Here is a 21,815-nt window from a genome sequence, read left to right on the forward strand (position 1 = left end):
TCTTGTAAGCCCTTATCAGTTTAAGAGGAATACTAAAGGGTGATTGCCATGATCTTTGGTGTTTACATTAAAATATTCCAGCAAAGAAAAAAATATTTGGGGGGGGGTGGTGATGGGGATAGGAGAATCAAGATAGAAAAATGTCGATAATTTCTGAAATTCTAGACTTCATTACACTTTTGAGATTTGCCACAATAAAAAGTTTCAAAATTTTAGCTTTTTCTATCTTTTACTCTCAGATAAAAGATAGAAAAAGATTTTTCTCCCTTTTGCCTCTAAATCTGAGACCGGTCCTGGCCACAAGAAGAGGAAAACCGCACAACCAGTCCTTTTGCAAATCTCTGCCTGTACACTTGTTAATACACTAACTCATTAGGGGAGGAGTTATCTTTGTCATATACATTATCAGCGTATACTGTCTACACATTTCATTTTAAAAGACAGAAACTGCACATATCTTAAGCTTGGGGGTAGTCAACCCCCTGCGATATTATCCCAAGCTCTTGTTATAACCACAGTATCACAGTGCCTTCCACAAACAGCCCCTCTGGCCTCCCGCCACGTGTTTCCGGGGGACAGTGCGGGGTGTCAGCAGACTGGCGTTCCAGGTCTGCCCTCCACAGAGCGCGAAGGCCCGCGCCTCGGCCTCTTAGGCCTCAGTTTCCACGGGTGAAGGAACCCCGGGCACGGCGCCCAGGGGAGCGCGCCCCGGGCCCCGCCCCAAGGGCGGAGAGCGGGCGGAGCGGCGCGCTCGCCTCCGCCCGCCCCGCCTCGCGGCTGGCCGCGGTGTCGGCGGCGCATGTGCCCGCACCCCCTCCCGGCCCTGGATTCCACTTCCTCTCCGCTCGCGCTGCAGCAGCAGCCGCCTCCAGGCCCTGCGCCGCCTCCGGAGTCCATGGCCGGGACGCGCTGGGTGCTCGGGGCGCTGCTCCGGGGCTGCGGCTGCAACTGCAGCAGCTGCCGGCGCACCGGCGCCGCCTGCCTGCCCTTCTACTCGGCCCCCGGCTCCTTCCCCTCGGGCGTCTCGGGCCGCCGCCGCCTGCTGCTGCTGCTCGGGGCCGCCGCGGCCGCCGCCTCTCAGACGCGTGGCCTCCAGACCGGGCCTGCGCCCGCCGGGAGGCTGGCGGGGCTTCCCCCCGCCGCCACCTCCGCCGCCGCTGCGGCAGCCGCCTCTTACCCGGCCCTGCGCGCCCCTCTGTTGCCGCAGTCGCTGGCGGCGGCCGCGGGTCCGGCGCGGAGCTACAGCCAGGTACGTGGGAGCCGCGGGGGGCCGCGCGCGGGACCCTGCCCCGGCCGCGCGCACGCGTCCCCGCGCCCCTCCGCGTGCGCCTCGCGTGCGCGCCTGGGGAGCCGCGGCACGCGCCGCACCCCCGCCCCCCGGCCGCCCAGTCCTCCTATTGGGCCCCGGAACAAGGGACGCTCCGCCAGCCCTCGGGGTTTCTCCTTGTTTTGTTCTCCTCTCGAGTCTCTGGTCGGTGGGGCAGTGTAAGTGTGGCTGGGGGTGAATGTTGAGGCCTTGTTTCCCGCCGGCCCATGGTAGGTTTTGTGAGGCTGTTGACGCCATCACACGCATCCCTGTCGCTCCCCGCCCGCTGCTTGTGAAGTTGGGAGGCCCGACCCCGCGGATGGTTGGGAGTTTCCGTGCAGCCGGAGCTCTAGGCCTGGGCGGCCCTCGGCGCGCCCCGCGGGCCTCTGATGGGAAGGTTCACGCACAGTTGCGTGGGCTGGGTTCGTGGGGACCGAGGCTCGTCCTCAGCTCTGTGCTCTCTCTTGTGTCCCTGGGGACAGGCGGGCTGCCCTAGTTTACTGAAGGTCACCTTTGCACCTCCGCTTCCTCTGACAGAAGGTCCTTTCGGACCATAGGTCGCCGTCGTCGGGGAAGACGTTTGGAGACTGTGCTGTTGGGGGAAAGGGGCCCTGGGGAGGGGGCGTCTAGGGCTGAGGCCAAGATTGGGGGACCCGGGGGAGAGTCTACAGTTTCTTTAAATTTTTATTTTTTTAAAGTCAGCGTATGCTTTAAGAACTCAGATTGCAAATATTTTGTGCCTTGTAGAAAGCTTTCTTTTCTCCTTGTTACGTGGCATCTGGGAAATGTCAGCACACTCTTTGCCCAACTCTTGATGCCTTGGGTCATATTTATCTTAATTCAATTTGTGTTTCTCCTTGAATTTAAGGAAACCCGGAGGCTAATCAGCATAGCTGCCGTCTGCCAGTGGCTGAGCTAATTGATTTGAATCCTGGCCCAAGACTTCTGCTGCCCTTTTCTGTAAAAGCTTATGGTGCTTATGGAATTCTGGGAAAATGGGGACTGTTGCCTTTATTAAAAGCACAAACTGTGTGTAATAAGCCTTTGCGAGCTGGCTACTCTCTTCTTGATTGTTTTTTTCCTGTTAAATTGACTGATGATATCTGTTGAGCCTCTGCTAGTGTTACACACTATGCTTCCATTTATCATCGAATTCCTAAAATTATACGAGTCTTCATGAAAATGATGGGAACGTACAAAGGAGTGAAGTCTCTCTCTCCTTAGCCCAATGGAGTGCAAGTCACTTGATTTAAAGCCTGAGTTGTCTTCCCATGTTGATAATTGTAGTGCTTGTTGCGTTATTAAGTATGTATTAGACCTCTGCTAGAGATTTACATTTATCATTAACTCCTTAAAATTAGACGTAGGTCTTCATGTGAATAGTGGGATGGTCCAAAAAAATCTCTTTCCTTAGTCTAGCCGAGCGCAAGTCTTAAAACCTGAGTTGTCTTCTCTGATTATGGTTGCAGCGCTTGTTGGAATCTTATTAAATACCAGTTTTTGCTTAGTCTTGTAAAATACAGTTCTTTAGGTATGTTTCAGGCACCTCTTACCTCACATAACTGCTGTTGCCTTTTATGATCTTTTCCTTATTCAGTTGGTCTGACATACCAGTTGACAGATGAATCTTTCCTAGCAGCCTGCTGTCTTGTTGATTTACCCACTCCTAACTGTCTTTCATTAACTCCCCTTTGCCCACCAGATTAAGGACACACACTCAGCTTAACTCTCAAGTCTCTCTGCTATGTGGTACCAAGTTCCTTTTGCCGGCTCATCTTCTTTGGCTGCTCATTGTACCCTACCGTTTAGCCAAATGGGATTATTGCTGTTTTGCAAATGGGCTTTTGTTCATATTGCTTCTTCCCCTTGCCTCTCAAACTGGAATGCCCTGTCCGTTATACATCCATGTCAGAATTCTAGCCTTACTTCAAGGCCCATCTCATAGCATGTTTTAATTCTTCTTCTGTTAGTGCTCTGTTTTGAATTCCTATAATATCTTATAATAACAGCACTTAAAGCATTTTGTGTTGTATGTTTGTCCTAGTCTAAATGGTTAAGCTTTTTTCAAAAAATTTTTTCTTGGTGAGGAAGATTGGCCCTGAGCTAACATTAGTGCCAGTCTTCCTCTATTTTGTACGTGGGATGCCGCCACAGCATGGCTTGATGAGTGGTGTAGGTCCAGCACCTGAGATCTGAACCCTCGAACTTACTCGGCTGCTGAAGCAGATGGCGCCGAACTTAACTACTGTGCCACTGGGCCAGCCCCCTAGGGGTTAAGCTTTTTGAGATGAGGGCCTCACATGGCCCACTGTGATTAGGAGACACTCAGATATTTGTCAAATCGAAGGGACCTCTCTTACCCTGCCTTAACTAAAACAATATTATTAGGTGTAATTTGGGACTGATGAATTTAAAAACAAGCCCTGAATAAAATTTATGTCCTGCCAAACCCTTAGGATATACCTGCTCGTTGCTTTAGGATGTACAATTTAAGCCAAAAGAGGATGAGTTAGATTTGTGAAGTTTACTTCTTGCCTCTGAAATAGTAACTGTCCCCTAAGAATAACATCCAGAGCGTTAGTTTGTAGAAATAAACATTTTCTAAGTAGGTTGTCAGAGAGATATTTTTACATTTCTTCATTTCTCTTGGAAGGAGTCCAAAACGACCTACCTGGAAGACCTTCCACCTCTCCCTGAGTATGAAGTGGCGCCATCCAAGTTAGGACAGGATGTGGATGATGTTTATCTCATTCGAGCTCAAGGATTACCATGGTCGTGTACTATAGAAGATGTGCTTAACTTTTTCTCAGGTATATTTTATGTCTGTTTTAAATATGTAATTTTGTCTCAGTAAAAGGTAGTTGCACAAAATCCTAGTTGCACAAAATCCAAGTTAGGCTATGCTGTAGACATCTTTCTTATTTGATGGTTGGGAATTGTCTCATTCTGGCTGGTTACATATGCATACCAAGTGCACCATGTGTGCCATTTGTGAGAAGTACCTGGTTTAAAGACTTTGAATGCAACAAAAAATTTCATGTTAAAACTACGTGGTATGAAACCAGTTTCTCTGAAGTTTTAATTTGTACGTATCAAAAAGCCAAACTTGTTAGTAGAAATATGTTATTGAGAATATAGGTTAAGAGTAGCTCTTTATGAATACATACATTTAGAATACAAGATCACTTGATATCAAGTGATAATAGTTCCCTTAACATGTTTGGCATGTGTGGTTGATTTTTTAAGTTTCTGTCTGACTGATTTTTAATTCTCCTCTCAAGAGACTTTTAGAAGATGCTACCTTAAATGTTGTAAAATGATGTAACAATATATTAAGTACCTTAGTGTGCATAATAGTATATGCGTCAAGCATTTTATAAAGCCACTGACATCTTCAGCTTGCTCCCATTATAAGTATGCAGTATAAGGATGTCTTTCCTTAGTAATGAAAAGGGAGAAAAGTTAAATTATGGTAGCGAAATTATTCTTATAGGAGATATTTAAGAGTTCTCATGGCTTTGATTGTAACAGAAGAAGACACTTATGCATAAACCGAACCATATTTAAATTCCTTAAGTGATTTGAAAATGATTGTAGAGGCGTTGGGAGGGATAGAATACATTTTGTATTGAACCTGGCCTGATTTGCCATTTAATGATCAGATCCTAAGCTTATGTGCTAAGGTTTGCTTATCCTTCTCATGCGGAACATTTTAGAGACTACCACCTCATTAGCATTTGCATGGCTTCAGTGATGACGGTTTGTGTAAGGAATGTGACAGGTATTTTGGTTCCTGGTTTGTTTTGTTGTTTGAAGATTGCATTCCAGTGACTTGTATAATTGAGGTAAAAGTTTGATTTCTGGTTTTAATTGGTTTTGCTCACGTACTTCTAGACTGCAGAATCCGCAATGGTGAGAATGGAATACACTTCCTCTTAAATAGAGATGGAAAGCGAAGGGGTGACGCCTTAATTGAAATGGAATCAGAGCAGGATGTGCAAAAAGCCTTAGAAAAGCACCGCATGTACATGGGGCAGCGGTATGTGGAAGGTATGTGAAGGCACGTTCTGCCTTTTCTGGATCAGTACATTAGACTTTATGCTTTCCAAGGCAGTTTCATTTGATCCTTAACAATAGTGAAGTAGTTAGATATTATGACTACACCCTTTTATAAGATGTAAAATGAAGTACAGAGATAATTTCATTTTCTTATCTATAAAATGAGGATGTTGATCAAGTTTACCTCACAAGTTGTGATGTTTAAATGAATTACACCCAGCAAATAGTAAATGTTCAATAAATGTCATTTGTTATTTTCTCCAGAGAAGTATATAAAGATGAAATGTACTAGTTTTTAACTTCTTGGATAATCTACCAAATGTGATTCTTTTTAAATGGTCTCTTTCTTTGTTATGTAAGTTTTGCATATCTTTTGTGCTTTTTCTTTGTAGTATATGAGATAAACAATGAAGATGTAGATGCCTTAATGAAGAGCCTGCAGGTCAAATCTTCACCTGTGGTAAATGATGGCGTGGTCCGTTTGAGAGGACTTCCTTATAGTTGCAATGAGAAAGACATTGTGGACTTCTTTGCAGGTGCTTTTCAGTTATGTCATGTTTGGGGCCTCATATTTTTTTCCCCGTTGTTATCGTCTGTGTGTCAGGTGACCCTTTTCCTGGGTAACTGCAGGTAGTTATATTGGTTCTTTATGGGAGAACTCTTCACTCGGATTTCCAGTCTTATAGATTATGTAAGTGTTTTGACCTATTACTCGGATCTTTGGGGGATGTCAGATTTCAAAATGATTTCCTGTGGGTTTATTTACTATTGAGGAAAATAGCCTCTTCATAAGAGTGGCCTTATTTGTCTTAGACAGTAGCAATTAGATGATTTAAAAGCATTATCATCTAATTCTTAGCTGTAAAATATGCACCATCAGTAGTGATGTTAGTCTAAATCTTTATTTCCCCTACTATATAATTAATGGCAAAAAAAAAAAAGAATTGTGTGTTTCAGATGGACTGGTTGGATTCTAAATATTCTGGAAATATGGATGTGTAGGTGTTATTAGGTGTTTTGGCTGCATAATAGTTTTCTTCCCATCAGGCATGTATCTAGCTTTGAGACTGGCAAATCAGCACCCAAATTTTACTAATGAAATAAAAAAAAAAATGATAGTATGTGAATGAATGTTTTAATTCTAAGGATAAAAAAGCACCTGTTAGCAGGACTAATTTGTAGTAATTTTTTGGTGTCCTAGGACTGAATATAGTAGACATTACTTTTGTCATGGACTACAGAGGGAGAAGAAAAACAGGAGAAGCCTATGTGCAGTTTGAAGAACCAGAAATGGCCAGCCAAGCCCTGTTGAAACACAGGGAAGAGATTGGTAACCGGTGAGTGAAGCTGATGCTGATCATGCAGAAGTATCAGACATTGGGTCATTTTGATGAATGCGCTGTAATATGACTATGTAAAATTATCTAAACACAGAAAAGTAGAATAGTTTGATGAGCTGTCAAATGCCCATCATTTAGATTAATAAATTATTAATATTTGTTGTATTTGCTGCATGTTTTTTCAGTATGCATCTCTAAAAATATTTTCTTACATGATCCCAGTATTATCATATCTAACAAAGTTAGCAATAATTTATTATCTAATGCCAGTCCAAAATCATGTTTTCCCAGTTATACCAAAAATGTCTTTTCACAGTTGTGGTTTTTTTTTTTGCACCAGAGTCTAGACATGGTCCACATGTTGCATTTGATTGCCATGTCTCTAGTTCTCTTAAACTAGAGCAAATCCTCTCCTTTGTTTTTTCATTCCCTCCTTTTTACATGCAATTGACTTTTGAAGGAAGTGGGTCAGCTGTCCTGTACAGTGTCTCACTTTCTGTGTTTATCTTATTGCTTCCTCATAGTGTCATTTAACTTGTTGCTTTGTATCCTCTATTGTTTCCTGAAAACTGGAAGTCAGAGTTAAAGTCTTAAATTGGTTCAGGTTAACATTTTATATGACTACTCTATAGGTGATGCTGTACACTGCATATCACATCCCATGAGGATGCACATAGTGATGGGTGGGTTCATGTGTGTTCTAACTTTTAAGCTTTGGAGGAGTACTTAAGTGTCAATTTTAAATCACTGTTTTGCTGCTTTCTGGCCTTTTTACTTGACTCCTTTAAAGTTTAAAAAAACAAAAAGTCATTCCAAAGCCATTGTATTTCAAGATCAACTTATAGAATTGGTTCAAAGGTCTTTATTAAGTTTTTTTTTTCAGTGAAAAAAGTGTATGCAAAGCACTCCCCCACTCCATTTTCTTTTAGTACTCTTCATATTTTCTTATAGTGTATCTTGGAACACATCAGTGTTGTTTTTATATGGGAATGTTAAGGCAGTGTAGAAATCTTCAATAAGTTAAGAAGTGGTGCCCATCTAATCTTTATAGGTTTGTAAATACAAATTTTTACAATTCAAGCTTGATTGCCTAATTTGGATAAGCAGTGTTGAGAAAAAGAAAACTAGTTCCAAAAGCTTGGATTTAATAAATAGTCCTCCTGCCAAGCAGATAGTAAGTCAGAATTGACATTTAGTTCATGAATTCTCATTAGCTTCTTAGCGAAGTTCTGGGGGAAGTTAGGTCCTCATATACTGTGACTTTTAATATTTTACACACGTATAAAATTATAAATACATAATTTTCACAGAATTGAACTGATGCTTCAAGAGATTGTTAACCAACTGTAAAAAGCAACAGAACCCTTCTTACCAAATTAATTCTTTTCATGCACACCATTAGCCTTAGCATAGTTGTCCTCATGAAGCAAAACAGTAGAAAATACTGTTAAAATGTATATGAAGGAAACTTATCTTGGGTGCGAGGGGGAGATTAAAGCAGTGACCTGTTCTGTCGAGAGTACTTTTTCATGGGCTAAGATCTATATCCATTCTTACTTTTGCCTCCACCTGTTATCTTTGGACATCTATGTTTCATAGCTGTTGGAAATATTATATATGCATGTTTTATTTTAAATGAGTTCAGTGTAAAGTTACTTTGGACCATTTGTGGCTATTCATTTTTGCTTTGACTAGATATATAGAGATATTTCCAAGCAGAAGGAATGAGGTTCGAACACACGTTGGTTCTCATAAGGGAAAGAAAATGGCATCTTCTCTTACTGCTAAGTATATAACTGAGCCAGAAATGGTCTTTGAAGAACACGAAGTAAATGAGGATATTCGGCCCATGACAGCTTTTGAAAGTGAGAAGGAAGTAGGTAAGGATGTGCCTCTTGTTGGGAATCCTTGGGTCTATCTTGTATGTTTTGATATTTATTAAAATATTTTTTTATGACCATATTGTATGAAATTATAAGGTTATAGGACAAAGGAATTGAGTTAAAGATTTAATATGTCTTTGAATGTAGTAGGGACTTTGAATATATGCAGAAGGACTTAATTATTTTGTAAGGTTTTTTTATTTAATCATTTTTGTAGGTTCTGTATCGCAAGATGGATGGCACAAATAGAATAAAAGGAAGTAAAATGTGAACATTTAAACTAAGGTGGGAAAAGATGTGGGTAGAGAGTAGGAAAGCTGACTAAAGTGAGGAGTTTTATTTACCTCTGTGTTTAAGTACTCCTTAGATTCCTAACCCCAAAGCAACATCTGGAATATTTGAAGTTTGAGAAATCCTTTTAAACTGGTGCCCTAGCATTTATTGTTACCATATTTGTTCGTTTTTTTTTTCTTTGAGTGCCAATAACCCAGAAAGTTTCTCTTGCCTTTATTTTTTTCATTCATAATCACTTTTCCTTCTCTCTGTTGTTACAGAAAGGTATGTTCTTTTGTAATCTGGTAGTAGTTTGAGGTACTAAATCCTTATGGGTGTTCGGGTGATATTTGTCAGGTAGCAGAAATTCCAGATCATTTGGCTTTTAAAATTAAAGCCCTTCTTCCTTACTGGTTCAAGAGGATTTGAGAATTTTGACATAAATGTTAGACCTAATTATAATCTGGAAATAACTCTTGAAGCTTTTATGTTCTTGACAGTGCTTTTTGTTCCACTTCTCAGAATTGCCTAAGGAGATGTCAGAAAAGCTTCCAGAGACTGCTGATTTTGGAACTGCATCTTCACTACATTTTGTCCACATGAGAGGATTGCCTTTCCAAGCCAATGCCCAAGACATTATAAACGTGTGTGGCAGTAAGATATCCAATCTCAATAGGTTTGAACAAAAGTTCTGAAATTGAACTTGTTAATTTGGGGAAGGCAGAGAGGAAAATACAGTATTTCTGGAGTATCTCTGGACAGTAAGATGGCATCTCCATGGTTGTGGAGGCTTATTTTATTCTCTTTAGCTGAAAAGTGTGGGGTTTATTACATTTTAAGGTCAAATGTGTAATGGATAAGAGGATTTTATAGATGCATAATGATATGGTGTAGGTTTAGCATTCAAAGTAGAAAGTTTGGTTTTTCTCTAAATTGGTTCAACCCATTCGTTTTTGGGTTTAGGAAACTGAAACTCAGAGAGAATTTGTCACAGAGCAGTTATAGACTAGACAGGAATCCAGTACTCCTGAATGCCCTGAGCTTTCATTAGACCATGTATCCTGCTTGCATCAGGATTCCCTAATTATTTATTTTTTTTCCTGCTTTATCTCCCCAAACCCCCCCTGTACACAGTTGTGTATCTTAGTTGCATGTCCTTCTAGTTGTGGGATGTGGGACGCTGCCTCAACGTGGCCTGAGGAGTGGTGCCATGTCCGCGCCCAGGATCCGAACCCTGGGCCGCTGCAGCGGAGCGCGCAAACTTAACCACTCGGCCACGGAGCCGGCCCCAGGATTCGCTAATTTTTGAGAAAAGGAATTTTAAGAATATTTTGATTTTATAATAGGCACTGTATGAAATGAAAAGATAAAGCAACAAAGCCCTTATTGACTTCATGAACTTGAGGTTCATATATACTTAAGGTGGATCCAAACTCAGAGTCGTCAGTTAGTAGTGGGGCCTCAGAGTTGTCTTTATTATTTCAAAAAGCCTAATAGGAATCATATCTTTACCCAAATGAAGGTTGCACAGTCTCATTAAAGCATTACATTCTTTTGTTTTGGTTTGGAACGATAACCACTCAGTGTGGTAGTGCTTATAAGAAACTAATTATCAGGTACGTGTCTGATTAAAAAATGATAAAAATAAATTATTATGAAATGAAGTGTATTTGATGGACAGTCTTTAGAAACAGGGAGGGATGTGTGTGGGAGGAATAATAAAAGTGGTCCTTGTTGGTATAAAAAATAAAAGTTTGAGGGGCTGGCCCCGTGGCAGAGTGGTTAAGTTCGTGCACTCCGCTGCAGGCGGTCCGGTGTTTCGTTGGTTCGAATCCTGGGCGCAGACATGGCACTGCTCATCAAACCACGCTGAGACAGCGTCCCATATGCCACAACTAGAAGGACCTACAACGAAGAATATACAACTATGTACCGTGGGGGCTTTGGGGAGAAAAAGGAAAAAATAAAATCTTAAAAAAAATAAAAATAAAAGTTTGAGAACTATTTGTATAGTATTATATTTATAGTTTAAGTTCTCTGTGAATAGATATTTGAAATGTAACTCTGAGTTCTAAGAAAATCAGAAAAGCCAGAAAAGATGATAGATGTGTATCTATTTTTTTGCTTAAAGAGATTTCCTAAAAACAAATTTAGCAGATGTATGAATCAAAGTCTAAAAGAAAAATGCAGAGCTACCAGACTTCTAGAAATTGGGCCTCATACCATTCTGTTCCTTTTGGCTTCCTTTGTTCATTGTTTAGTTTTTTGCTCCACTGAAGCCTGTTAGAATCACCATGGAATACAGTTCCAGTGGGAAAGCCACTGGAGAAGCTGATGTGCACTTCGATACCCATGAGGATGCTGTTGCAGCCATGCTCAAGGATCGGTCGCATGTTCGTAAGTGCTGCCCATAGTTTTCATTGTTAATTTTGATGTCTGTCTTTGTTCACAAATGCCTTTCTCTCTTTTGGAGTTTGCCTGGAATTTTTCCGTGGGAAAATTGCACTGTGTTAATACTATTAAATTAAAAGTAAAAAGGACAAAGCACTATAATATAATGAAAACCATTTATTTGCTACTTATCCTGAATATTTCTATCCAGAGTTAGGTAGGATTTTTTGTTTGTTTTTAATTAGGGAAGGGAATGGGCAAAGGATTTGAGGTTCTGTCTGAAGTACCAGAAAAATGGCTACAGTATTATTTCTGCCTTTTCATATTTTTAAAATGAATCTCTTTTTTTTGGGTCATTCCCAGACCATAGGTATATTGAATTGTTCCTGAATTCATGTCCAAAAGGAAAATAAGACTTCCAGGGACTCCAGATAATAAGGTAAATTTGAAAGATTTAATTGCAGAAATTATTTTCAATTGATAAATTAATCATTAACTCACTAATTTGTAATATAGTGGAAGCCATTCTCTTTTAAATAAAGATCAAACTGATCATGATAATTGAAGCATCAGATTAAGAAATGAAGTTCTTCTGGGCAATAGAATTAGTTATGATTGTATAGTGCCTTTGAGTATTTTTCCCATATAAAATCTTGGCATCATTCCCAACATGCATCATGCTATGTGCCTAAAAATAATTTTTCACCTTTTGTAGTTATAAATCATAATATACTGAAAATGTGCCTTGCATTAGCTTTTCTTCCCATAAAGTTTAAGCACATTTCCTCAGTTCTAAGATATTAAGATGGTTAGAATAACACGTTTGAAACCAGGATGTATACACTGAATGTACCACTGTTTCTTTCCCTAAAATGGTGATATGAAAGTGGTTGTCCTAGGAAGTACATGATTTCATAGAGTTAACTTAACCTGTGACACATCTAAATATGTCTTGATGTCCCTTCCCTTGACTAAATGTCACGTGATGTCTTTTCCCCCCATAAAAATCTTAACGTATTGTAATCATTTTTCTACATGTGGTGCATTCCTTTGAGACACTTAACTATAATGATTTCTTGAAAACACCTGGGGTGTTTCTTTACCATAGTTTTCATAGGCTATTTTTTTTTTTAAAGATTTTATTTTTCCTTTTTCTCCCCAAAGCCCCCCGGTACATAGTTGTATATTCTTAGTTGTGGGTCCTCCTAGTTGTGGCATGTGGGATGCTGCCTCAGCGTGGCTTGATGACCGGTGCCATGTCCGCGCCCAGGATTCAAACAGGAGAAACCCTGGGCTGCCGCAGCGGAGCGCACGAACTTAACCACTCGGCCATGGGGCTAGCCCCATAGGCTATTTTTGGATGTGAAGTCTCACAATATTGTCATGTTAAATATTTATATTAGCTAAAATCTTATGTAAAATATATTGTGTGCTCAGTTCTGAAAATCTACTACCTTTATATCAGGGTGCAAACACTAATGCCTAACTGTTGAATTTTCTTCACCTTAACTTAATTGATCTGTCACATAACTTGTACTAAATCAGTAAGAAAAAGTGGTTGAATTTGTAATTTTAAATGGTATGAGAACATGTGCAGTACTTTTTCTTTTGAGTAAATGTGCAACATTTTTCGTTTTATTTTCAGGATGAAGCAAGAAGCATTTCATTTGCACATCTTTCTTGGACATGGGATATAAAGCTCCAGTTTTTTAGCAGCAGCTGCTAGAGAAAGGATTTTGGGGTTTGGGCTTAATTACTTATAAGAATAATTCCATAGTGGACTGTTTAGAAAGAGAAAGGAAAGGTTCAGTTTGGGATAATGAAATAAAACCACAAATTTAAATTTTTGTTTAAACTGTCTAGGGTCTGATTTACAAATCTGGTCTTTATTTTATATGATTAAACAGTTTGATTTCACAGAGGACATGTTACCCATTGTAAAGACTACATGTTTTTATTCAGTACTGTCCTTTAAAATCTTTCTCCCATTTTAAAAATGATCTGGTTGAGGTTTTGTTTTTTACCTATGAATTCAGAGCTCTGATGTAAAACTTCTCATGGAATAAAACATTGAGTTATTTTAACCAAATACTCACCAAAGCAAGGAAAGGTTTCAGACCTTTGAACCATTACGGTTTGGCAGAGTAGTTTTAATTTTAGGTCTATTTGATTACTTAGATAGGGGTAAGAATTAAAAATAAGTCAAAACAAAAAATAAACCCCACAGGGTAGTGAGTGTAAATGACAACAATTTGGCAGTTTTATGTCTTTAGGAATGTTTTGCCTTTCCAAGCCTTGTGCTAAAGGCATTAACATTGGTTCCTGTGTACTTAAGGAGGGAATTCTAGTCTCAACTTAAAAGTTATATGGACACCCCCTTTTTTTGTGGTTTTGGGTGACCCTTAAGGGTATTGGTTTGTTAGTCTCAAAACTGTGAATTGACATATCAGAACAGTCCCGACTGGTAAGGACATTAATGGCTTCACTTGAATTTAAACCAGCTCTAGATAGGAAAAAATTTAAGTCTCCTCATTTGCTTTTTCAGTGGGGTAGCACATCCCATATTTTAGAAGAAGTAGGGGGTGCCTTGCTTAAATAAAAATAGCATTTAATGTATAATTGTGTGAAGGGTTTATGGATAAAGCTGTATTAATGTCACATTGTGGCAGTACCTTCTGCTTTAATATTAAACAGCTTGTTATTTAAATATTGGATCAAAATGGTTGGCTTCAAAATGTAGTCATTAATAAACTAACTTTACGTGCACCTGTGTAGGAGAATCAGAATCCTGTATACTTTATTTGCCTTGTTCCTGTTCTCAGGTGATGACTGCCACGTAGTTACCAGGAGATGCAGTTCTGGTTCTTAAAATTGAATTAGCCCAGATTTCTGAGAGGTGATATCTGGAAGAGAGATGATGTCTTCTCTCACTTAATACATAACCATCTTTGATTACCAGCTCAGATACAAAATCACTGTACTGTAAGTAGTCAATAAATGAAGGCTTGTTTCAGGCTGAAGGTTACCTAAGAGTATTTATTTTGGAGTGTGTGAATCAACCAAATATATTTTTATTACATCAAGTCCTGGTATATAATTGTAAAAAGAAATGGTTAATTTTCAGTTGTGTTGGTTTTTATCATCCTATAAGAACATGACTTAGTCAACCAGCTTGACGTCTTCAGTATTTCTACTTTGATGGAAATGTGTTTTCACATATGGTTGAGTGTCCCAAGCTATGAGAACTAGTGTCTGTAGCTGTATGATCTATTAGAAGTGTGATTATTTCTCTCTAGCAGTAGTTATCTAATTTGCTGTGCAAAAAATCTGTAGAGTCTATTGGGATTGGGGTTGGTGAGGAATTAATTTATTTTCAATTACTTTATTTTAAAGCTAATGAGTTTCATTTGCACATCTCTGGGAAAAGAATGAAAGCAAAAGCATTAAAATGTTATGTGGTAGATAAGCTTGAAGGGGTGTACCTTTTGTTTTTCCCCTCCGCAAAGTCCCAGTATGTAGTTGTATATTCTAGTTGTAAGTCCTTCTGTGTGAGCTGCTGCCACACCATGGCTAGTGACAGATGATCTGTGTGGTTCTGCAACCAGGAACCGAACCCGGGCCACTGAAGCGGTGAGATTGCTAAACTTTAACCATTAGGCTGTCAAGGCTGGCTCGGGGTGTATCTTCTTGTCACTAGTGACTGAATTCTCAGTACCAAAGGTGGCCATTCTTGGAAAGTCATCTTCAGAATTCATATACTTTCCTGTACTCCCTTTAGTAGATTATTGCTCATAATTTAGGCTAGTGAGTGAATGATTGCTCACAAGGCAAATGTAGTTACTGGAAGGGGAAGAAAAGCACATAATAGAATGAAAGTAATCTTTTATCACTATCCAATCAAAAGACATGTTTCTCTCTCCCAAAATTTGACGAAACTGGGTTGTGTATCATTATTTGCTATTGAAAGAAGTAATGACAGAATTTCATTCTTCTCTGTGTGCTTTGTGGTAAAGCTATCAGAAATAGTGGGATTGGATATGGCCAGGTTACCCATATCCTGCTTTGGCTAGCTACTTCTCAAGGAACTGCAAGGAAGAACTCTGATAAGCAGCATGTAGATACCAAGGGGGAAATGGCTAAGGATTGTGATCTCATCTGCTGTACTCTGATATCAGAGAAGGAAGCAGAACCAGAGTGTTTCCCCCTCTGCCTGGGTGCATGAGGCTTCTGCTGGGCAGGAAAGGAGACTGAGTCCGCTGTGGAGTGGAAGGCTTTACATTCTTCTCACTACGTGTGCAGTGTGTGGAGGAAGAAGCAGGAGAAAGCCACTTCCATCCACAGGACATTTTGAGGCAATGACCCTGCCTATTAGTTAATATGTCCTATGGGCATCCTCTGCCCCACACGGTCCCTTGGCAGATTCTCATTTGGAGATTTTTCTCTGCGTTACATCCTTTTCATTTTATAATTTAAAACATTGCATTGTTTTGAGAGTTTCCCCTAAATTATGTGGAACTGTTCACGTTCAATTGGTAGGACCTGTATTATAGAGTAGAATCGTATATCTCAGCAGTGAAGTAGAGGCAGGCCTAAAGTTCAGGGGCTTTGCAAAAAAATTGCTCTAATGTAATAGGAATACATTTCCCCCCCTGAATTTGGCAGATTAGAGAATAATCTCTGAAGTTTGTAGGAAGGGAATAAAGCTGCTATAAACATCCATATGTAGGCTTTTGTGTGTACATAAGATTTCAACTCATTTGGGTAAATACCAAGTAACACGATTGCTGGATCATATGGTAAGACTATGTTTAGTTTTGTTAGAAGCCGCCAAACTGTCTTCCAAGGTGGCTGCACCAGTTTTCATTCCCTCCAGCAGTGAATGAGAACTCCGATAGCAACTCCTCCTTGGCAGCGTTTGGTGTGTCAGCGTTGTGAATTTTAGCTGTTCTCATAGGTGCGTGGTGGTATCTCATTTTACTTTGCAATCCCATAGTGACATAAGAGGTTGAGCATCTTTTTATATGTTTATTTGCACCTGCATATTGTCTTGGTGAGGTATGTGTTCAGCTCTTTTGCCCAGTTTTTTAGTTGGGTGGTTTTCTTATTGGGTTTTAGGAAGGGGATATAGGACAGTTTAGTTTGGTTCTTAAGCCTTGATGATATGAAAATAAATAGTAGGGTATTTTAAAAATGGTTTATATTTTATTTTTTGAAGGAAATAAAATTCAAGAGAGATGCAGGGGTATACAGTAAACAGTCTCCCTCCCATCCTGTATTTTAGCCACTAGTTCCGCTTCTCAGGCAACCCTGTCATCAGTTTCTAATGGAAATTTCTAGTGATATTTACTGTATAGATAAGCAAATATTAATAGACATTTTCATTTCTTTTCAAAATATAAATTACAGCATACCATACATACTCTTCTGTACCTTTTTCCCCACTTATTGCATCCTAAAGATCATTTTATATCAGTATATAAAACCCTTTTTCATTTTTTGGAATGATTGTAGAGTATATGAATATACATAATTTCATTCATCCTGTCCCTTACTGATGAACATGTAAATTGTTTCCATTCTTTCCCTATTATAATGCTGAAATGAATTACCTTGTATAATTTTATGCCATTTTGTACATACAGAAATTTTTATGTAGGGTAAATGGTCAGAGTATGTGCACTTGTAATTTATATCTAAAATTAAATTTATATATGTAAATGGCTTTTTCTTATTTGCTCCGGTAGTACAAGTGCCCATTTCCCCATAGCCTCACTAACACGGTATATTAGCATTCTATTCTTTGCCAATCTTATAGGTTAAGAAAACGCCATCACAATGGTATTCCTTTATGAGGTAGCACTTCTTCACATTTAAGAGCTTTTGGATTTTCTTTTCAGTGAATTGTCTTCATGTCCTCTCCCCAGTTTTCTTTTTTTCTTATAATCCGTATCTACTTAACCCTCATATTAATTTTAAAGCAAATCCAAGACATAGCATCATTTTATCTGTATAGATTTCAGTATACATCTTCTGTTAAAAAGGTATTTAAAAAAATACCATCACTCCTAAAAATACTAATTTCTTAGCACCAAAGATCTGTCTGAAAAGTCATTTAAAAAAAGTTTATATGAATCAGGATCTAAACAACATCAACACTTTGCAATTGGTTACTATGCCTCTTTTTGCCCTGCAACCTTTTTTTTTTTTTTTTTTTTTTGGTGAGGAAGATTGGCTCTAAGCTAATCTCTGCTGCCAGTGTTCCTCTTTGCTTGAGGAAGACTGTCATTGAGCTAGGCTCTGTGCCAGTCTTCCTCTATTTTGTATGTGGGACGCTGCCACAGCATGGCCTCACGAGCCCTGTGTAGGTCCATACCTGAGATCCGAACCTGTGAATCCCAGGCTGCTAAAGTGAGCATGTGAACTTAACCACTATGCTACTGGGCTGGCCCTGCCCTGCAGAATTTTTTAATAAGAAACTTCAAGCATACAGAAAAGTTGAACTATAAACATGCCTATCTATACCTACCACCTAGATTCTACAAGTAACATTTTGCCATATTTTCTTTATCATGGATCTATGCATCCATCAGTCTCTCTCTTTTCTTTATGGGTGTCAAAGTTGTAGAACATCTATACTTGACTCTTAAGCCTTTTGGCATACATATTGTTGGAGTTTTTTTTCTTGAGGTAGAACTTAGAGTGAACAAACGTTAAGTGTACCATTTGATGAGTTCTGACGTGCAGCTATGTAACCCAAACCCCTAGCAAGCTATGGAACATTTCCATCACGTCCATCAGAAAGTTTTTTTAACCAGTCAATTCTTGCAGCTCTCCCATCCCTTTTCCCTGTTAGAATTGTGTTTTCACCAGATTAGTTTGGCCTATTCTAGAACTTTATATAAATGGAATCATACAGTATGTACTCTTGTGTAAATTTCCTTCATTCAGCACGTTTTGAGATTCATTGATGTGTTTCAGCTCTTTGTTCCTTTTCATTGCTGACTAGTATTCCATTGTGAATATGCCAGTTTGTTTAACCTTTCGCTTGTTAGGCGAACAGCTCCTGGACGATGGGCTCTGCAGGTTTTGGCTGTCAGGAATAAAGTTGCTATGAACATCTTGTGCGAGCCTTTTTGTGGACCTGCATTGTCATTTCTTTTGGCTGAGTACTTAGTAGAAGACCCTGAGTTGTAAGGTTGATAGATTTTTAATTTTACTAGAAATCGATAGAACCTTTTTCCAGAGTGGTCACCCTGTTTTACACACCCTCGATATGAGAGTTCCTGCAGGTCTACATCCTCACCATTGGGTGGTGTCAGCCCGTAATTTTAGCCATTCTGTGTGTAGTGGTATCTCACTGTGGTTTTAATTTGCTTTCCCTGACAACTGATGTTGAGCATTTTTTCATAAGTTTATTGGCCATTCAAATATCTTCTTTAGTGAAGTTGAACTTCCTGTTTCTTATTTCTTTTAATCTATGTTTCCCCTTCCATTTTTTCCCCCTTGGTCTTTTTTTATTTGTTTTGGTGAGGAAGATTGGCCCTGAGCGAACATCTCTTGCCAATCTTCTCTATTTTGTATGTGGGATGCTGCCACAGCATGGCTTGATGAGCAGTTTGTAGGTCCCCACCCGGGATCCAAACCTGCAAACCCTGGGCTGCTCAAGGAGAGCATGTGAACCTAACCACTAGGCCACCAGGCTGGCCCCTCCCCTTCCATTTCTTTTTCCTTTCTTATTTCTTGAACCTGTACAGGTTTCCACAATCTGAATTTTGCTGATTGCCTTTCTGTGATGTTTGTTGATCACTTTCGTATTGGGTTTGGTCTTTTTCTTCACTAATTAGCAGGAGCCCTTTATTCTTGTAATGAGTTAGCTTTAAATACCATTCCCTCCAGTTTGTCACATTGTTTGCCTATCATGGCAGAAATTATTTTTATATGGCAGAATTCTTAGATCTCCCCTTTTATTGCTGTTAGATTTTCTGTCAGAATTAGGATATCCCAGTGGAATGATTTTGAAAGCACCTGGTGATAAGGCATGCAGGGGTGTAGCCAAGGTAGGTTCTAGAATATGGATGGACTCAGTGAAACTCAGAAGAGTCACCAAGGTAAAGTTAAGAATGAGCTTTTCAAATGATCCAGACAAAATTTGAACCCTACAAGTGAAACTTCACAAGTATAGTCAGACTTGTGATCCCAAAACAGCCGGTTCTAACTGAAATAGAGGCTGTCAACCTTTCCTTCTGCCACTTGACAGTAACATGTGGGAATAAAGACTAAGAGCTAAAGAAAAACTGAGTTATTCACAGTTTCTGATAGGCTGGCAGTAATTCCCTCCATTTCTTGTCCCCTCAAGAAAGCAAATGAAGAAATACAAGTGATAATATTGGGCTAAGTTTTAATCTGCTCGAATTTACAAGAATAAATTATTTGTGATAGACTTTATAATTGAATATGAATGAGAGTGTTGTGCCAGAAAGTGGCATCCCAGCATGGGAAGGCAGTACTGCCGCGTGGAGCCTTGTAAGGCTTTTCCACTTGACCTGCCTGCTGGAGACCTGAGTTCTCCCTCTTTAGCAAACCTGTTATTAACTCTTAGGAATCTGACATCCTTAGCAATGCTTACAACTGGTCACTGGTTCTATGTTTAACTAATTTTACATTTCAAGATAATAATACACTTTGAATAAAGTTTGCCTTTTATTCTAGGTGTAGAAATTATGCTTGTCAAATACTTTTCTGATCTGGTGGTTTGATATGCTTATAAAAATCTTATTCAAAAGTAAGTAATGTGTTAACGAAATCACCTGTCCTCAGGAATGTGGAGACTAGAAGAGCTCAATAATTGACAGTAGCCTAGCCAAGAACTGTCTAAGAATCGCTAAGATTTGACCTGGGAGAACATTGGGGGGATATATTAGCTTAAGGTATTTGAAAGCTGTTTTATTATAGAGTCATGTGTCGCATAGTGATGTTTTGGTCAGTGATGGACTGCACATATGACGACGGTCCCGTAAGATTAGTACCATATGGTATAGCCTAGGTGTCTAGTAGGCTGTACCACCTAGGTGTAAGTACACTCTATGATTTGCACAATGACGCATTTCTCACATGTCACCATTAAGCAATGCATGACTGTACGCTCACATTGGGCAAACACCACCACCATCCATCGCCAGAACTTTGACAAGTTTCCCCCTCCCTCCAACCCCTGCCAACCACCATTCTACTGTGTCTGTATGAATTTGACTACTCTAGGTACCTCATACAAGTGGAATCATATTTGTCCCGTGACTGGCTTATTTCACTTATAATGTCCTCAGGGTTCATCCATGTTGTTGTATCTATCAGAATTTCCTTCCTTTTTAGGCTGAATAATATTCCATAGTACATATCTACCACACTTTGTCTATCCATTCATTGGTTGATGAACACTTGGGTTGCTTCACCTTTGGCTATTGTGAATAATGCTATGAACATGGGTGTATAAACATCTGTTAAATTCCTGCTTTCATTTCTTTTGGGTATATACCCAGAAGTGGAACTGCAGTATTTAATTTCTTTAGGAACCACCGTAATGTTTTCCACAGTGGCTGCACCATTTTACATTGCCACCAACAGTGCATGGGGGTTCTAATTTCTCCACAAAGTTTTTAATCTTGATGAAGTCCAACCTATTTTCTTCTTTTGTTGCCTGTGCTTTTGGTGTCTTACCCAAGAAATCATTGCCAAATCCAATGTCATGCCTATTTTCCTCTACGTTTTATTCTAAGAGTTTTATAGTTCTAGCTCTTATGATCAGATCTTTGATTCATTTTGAGTTAATCTGTGTATATGGTGTAAAGGTCCAACTTCATTTTTTTTTGCATGTGCATATCCAATTTTCCCCAACATCATTTGTTGCAAAGACTGTCCTTTCCCCATTGAATGGTCTTGGCACCTTGTCAAAAATCATTTGACCATATACATGAGGGTTTATTTCTAGGCTCTCTATTCTATCCTGTTGGTCTGTGGCTGTTTTCATGCCAGTACCACACTGTTTTGATCACTGTAGCTTTGTAGTTAGTTTTAAAATCAGGAAGTTTGAGACCTCCAAATTGGATCTTCAAGATTGTAAGATTGTTTTGGCTATTGGGGCATCCCTTGAGATTGCACATGAATTTTAGCATAGATGCTTCTGTTTCTGAAAAAAAATAGTGGGATTTTTGGTAGAGATCACAGTGAATCTGTAGATAGTTTTGTGCAGTACTGACATCTTAATGATATTGTCTTCCAATACATGGAGTAGCTTCCCATTTACTGGCATCTTTAATTTCTTTTGGCAATACTTTGTAGTTTTCAGTGTAACAAGTCTTTTGCCTCTTTGGTTACGTTTATTCCTAAGAATGCTGATGCTATTGTAAATGGTGGAAAACACAGTTTTTAAGGAAGATAGGCCTAACATTCAGTCAAGTATTCATCACTCATCCCCTTGCTTTTGTGAGCAGTTGCACTAACAGATCTTTGGAGCTTTGTTAAAAAAATAGGCTAAATAGCTTACGTGCAATTCACAGTAAAATCTCA

The 21,815-nt window shown here is 39.4% G+C and overlaps 1 protein-coding gene across 10 annotated transcripts; it reads left to right on the top strand.

Moving 5' to 3' along the window:
• The first annotated feature begins 570 nt into the window (after positions 1-570).
• GRSF1 (G-rich RNA sequence binding factor 1) lies at positions 571-14,272 on the top strand. Of its 10 annotated transcripts, none has more exons than XM_070614728.1 (11): positions 754-1,249; positions 2,175-2,279; positions 3,960-4,116; positions 5,201-5,356; positions 5,758-5,901; positions 6,567-6,702; positions 8,401-8,585; positions 9,384-9,505; positions 11,123-11,258; positions 11,616-11,691; positions 12,898-14,272. In XM_070614728.1, exons 2-10 carry the CDS (start codon positions 2,277-2,279, stop codon positions 11,663-11,665), a joined length of 1,089 nt encoding a protein of 362 aa, XP_070470829.1. In that variant the 5' UTR covers positions 754-1,249; positions 2,175-2,276; the 3' UTR covers positions 11,666-11,691; positions 12,898-14,272. The 10 variants fall into 10 exon arrangements, 8 of the variants coding, with proteins under 8 accessions (XP_070470827.1, XP_070470829.1, XP_070470828.1 ...); XM_070614727.1 differs by having other exon boundaries at positions 759-1,249; positions 2,175-2,266; XM_070614731.1 differs by lacking the exon at positions 754-1,249 and adding an exon at positions 1,279-1,485 and having other exon boundaries at positions 2,175-2,266.
• Positions 14,273-21,815: the final 7,543 nt, after the last annotated feature.

This window comes from Equus przewalskii, chromosome 3 (genome assembly GCF_037783145.1).
Source record: "Equus przewalskii isolate Varuska chromosome 3, EquPr2, whole genome shotgun sequence".
Taxonomy (NCBI): domain Eukaryota; kingdom Metazoa; phylum Chordata; class Mammalia; order Perissodactyla; family Equidae; genus Equus; species Equus przewalskii.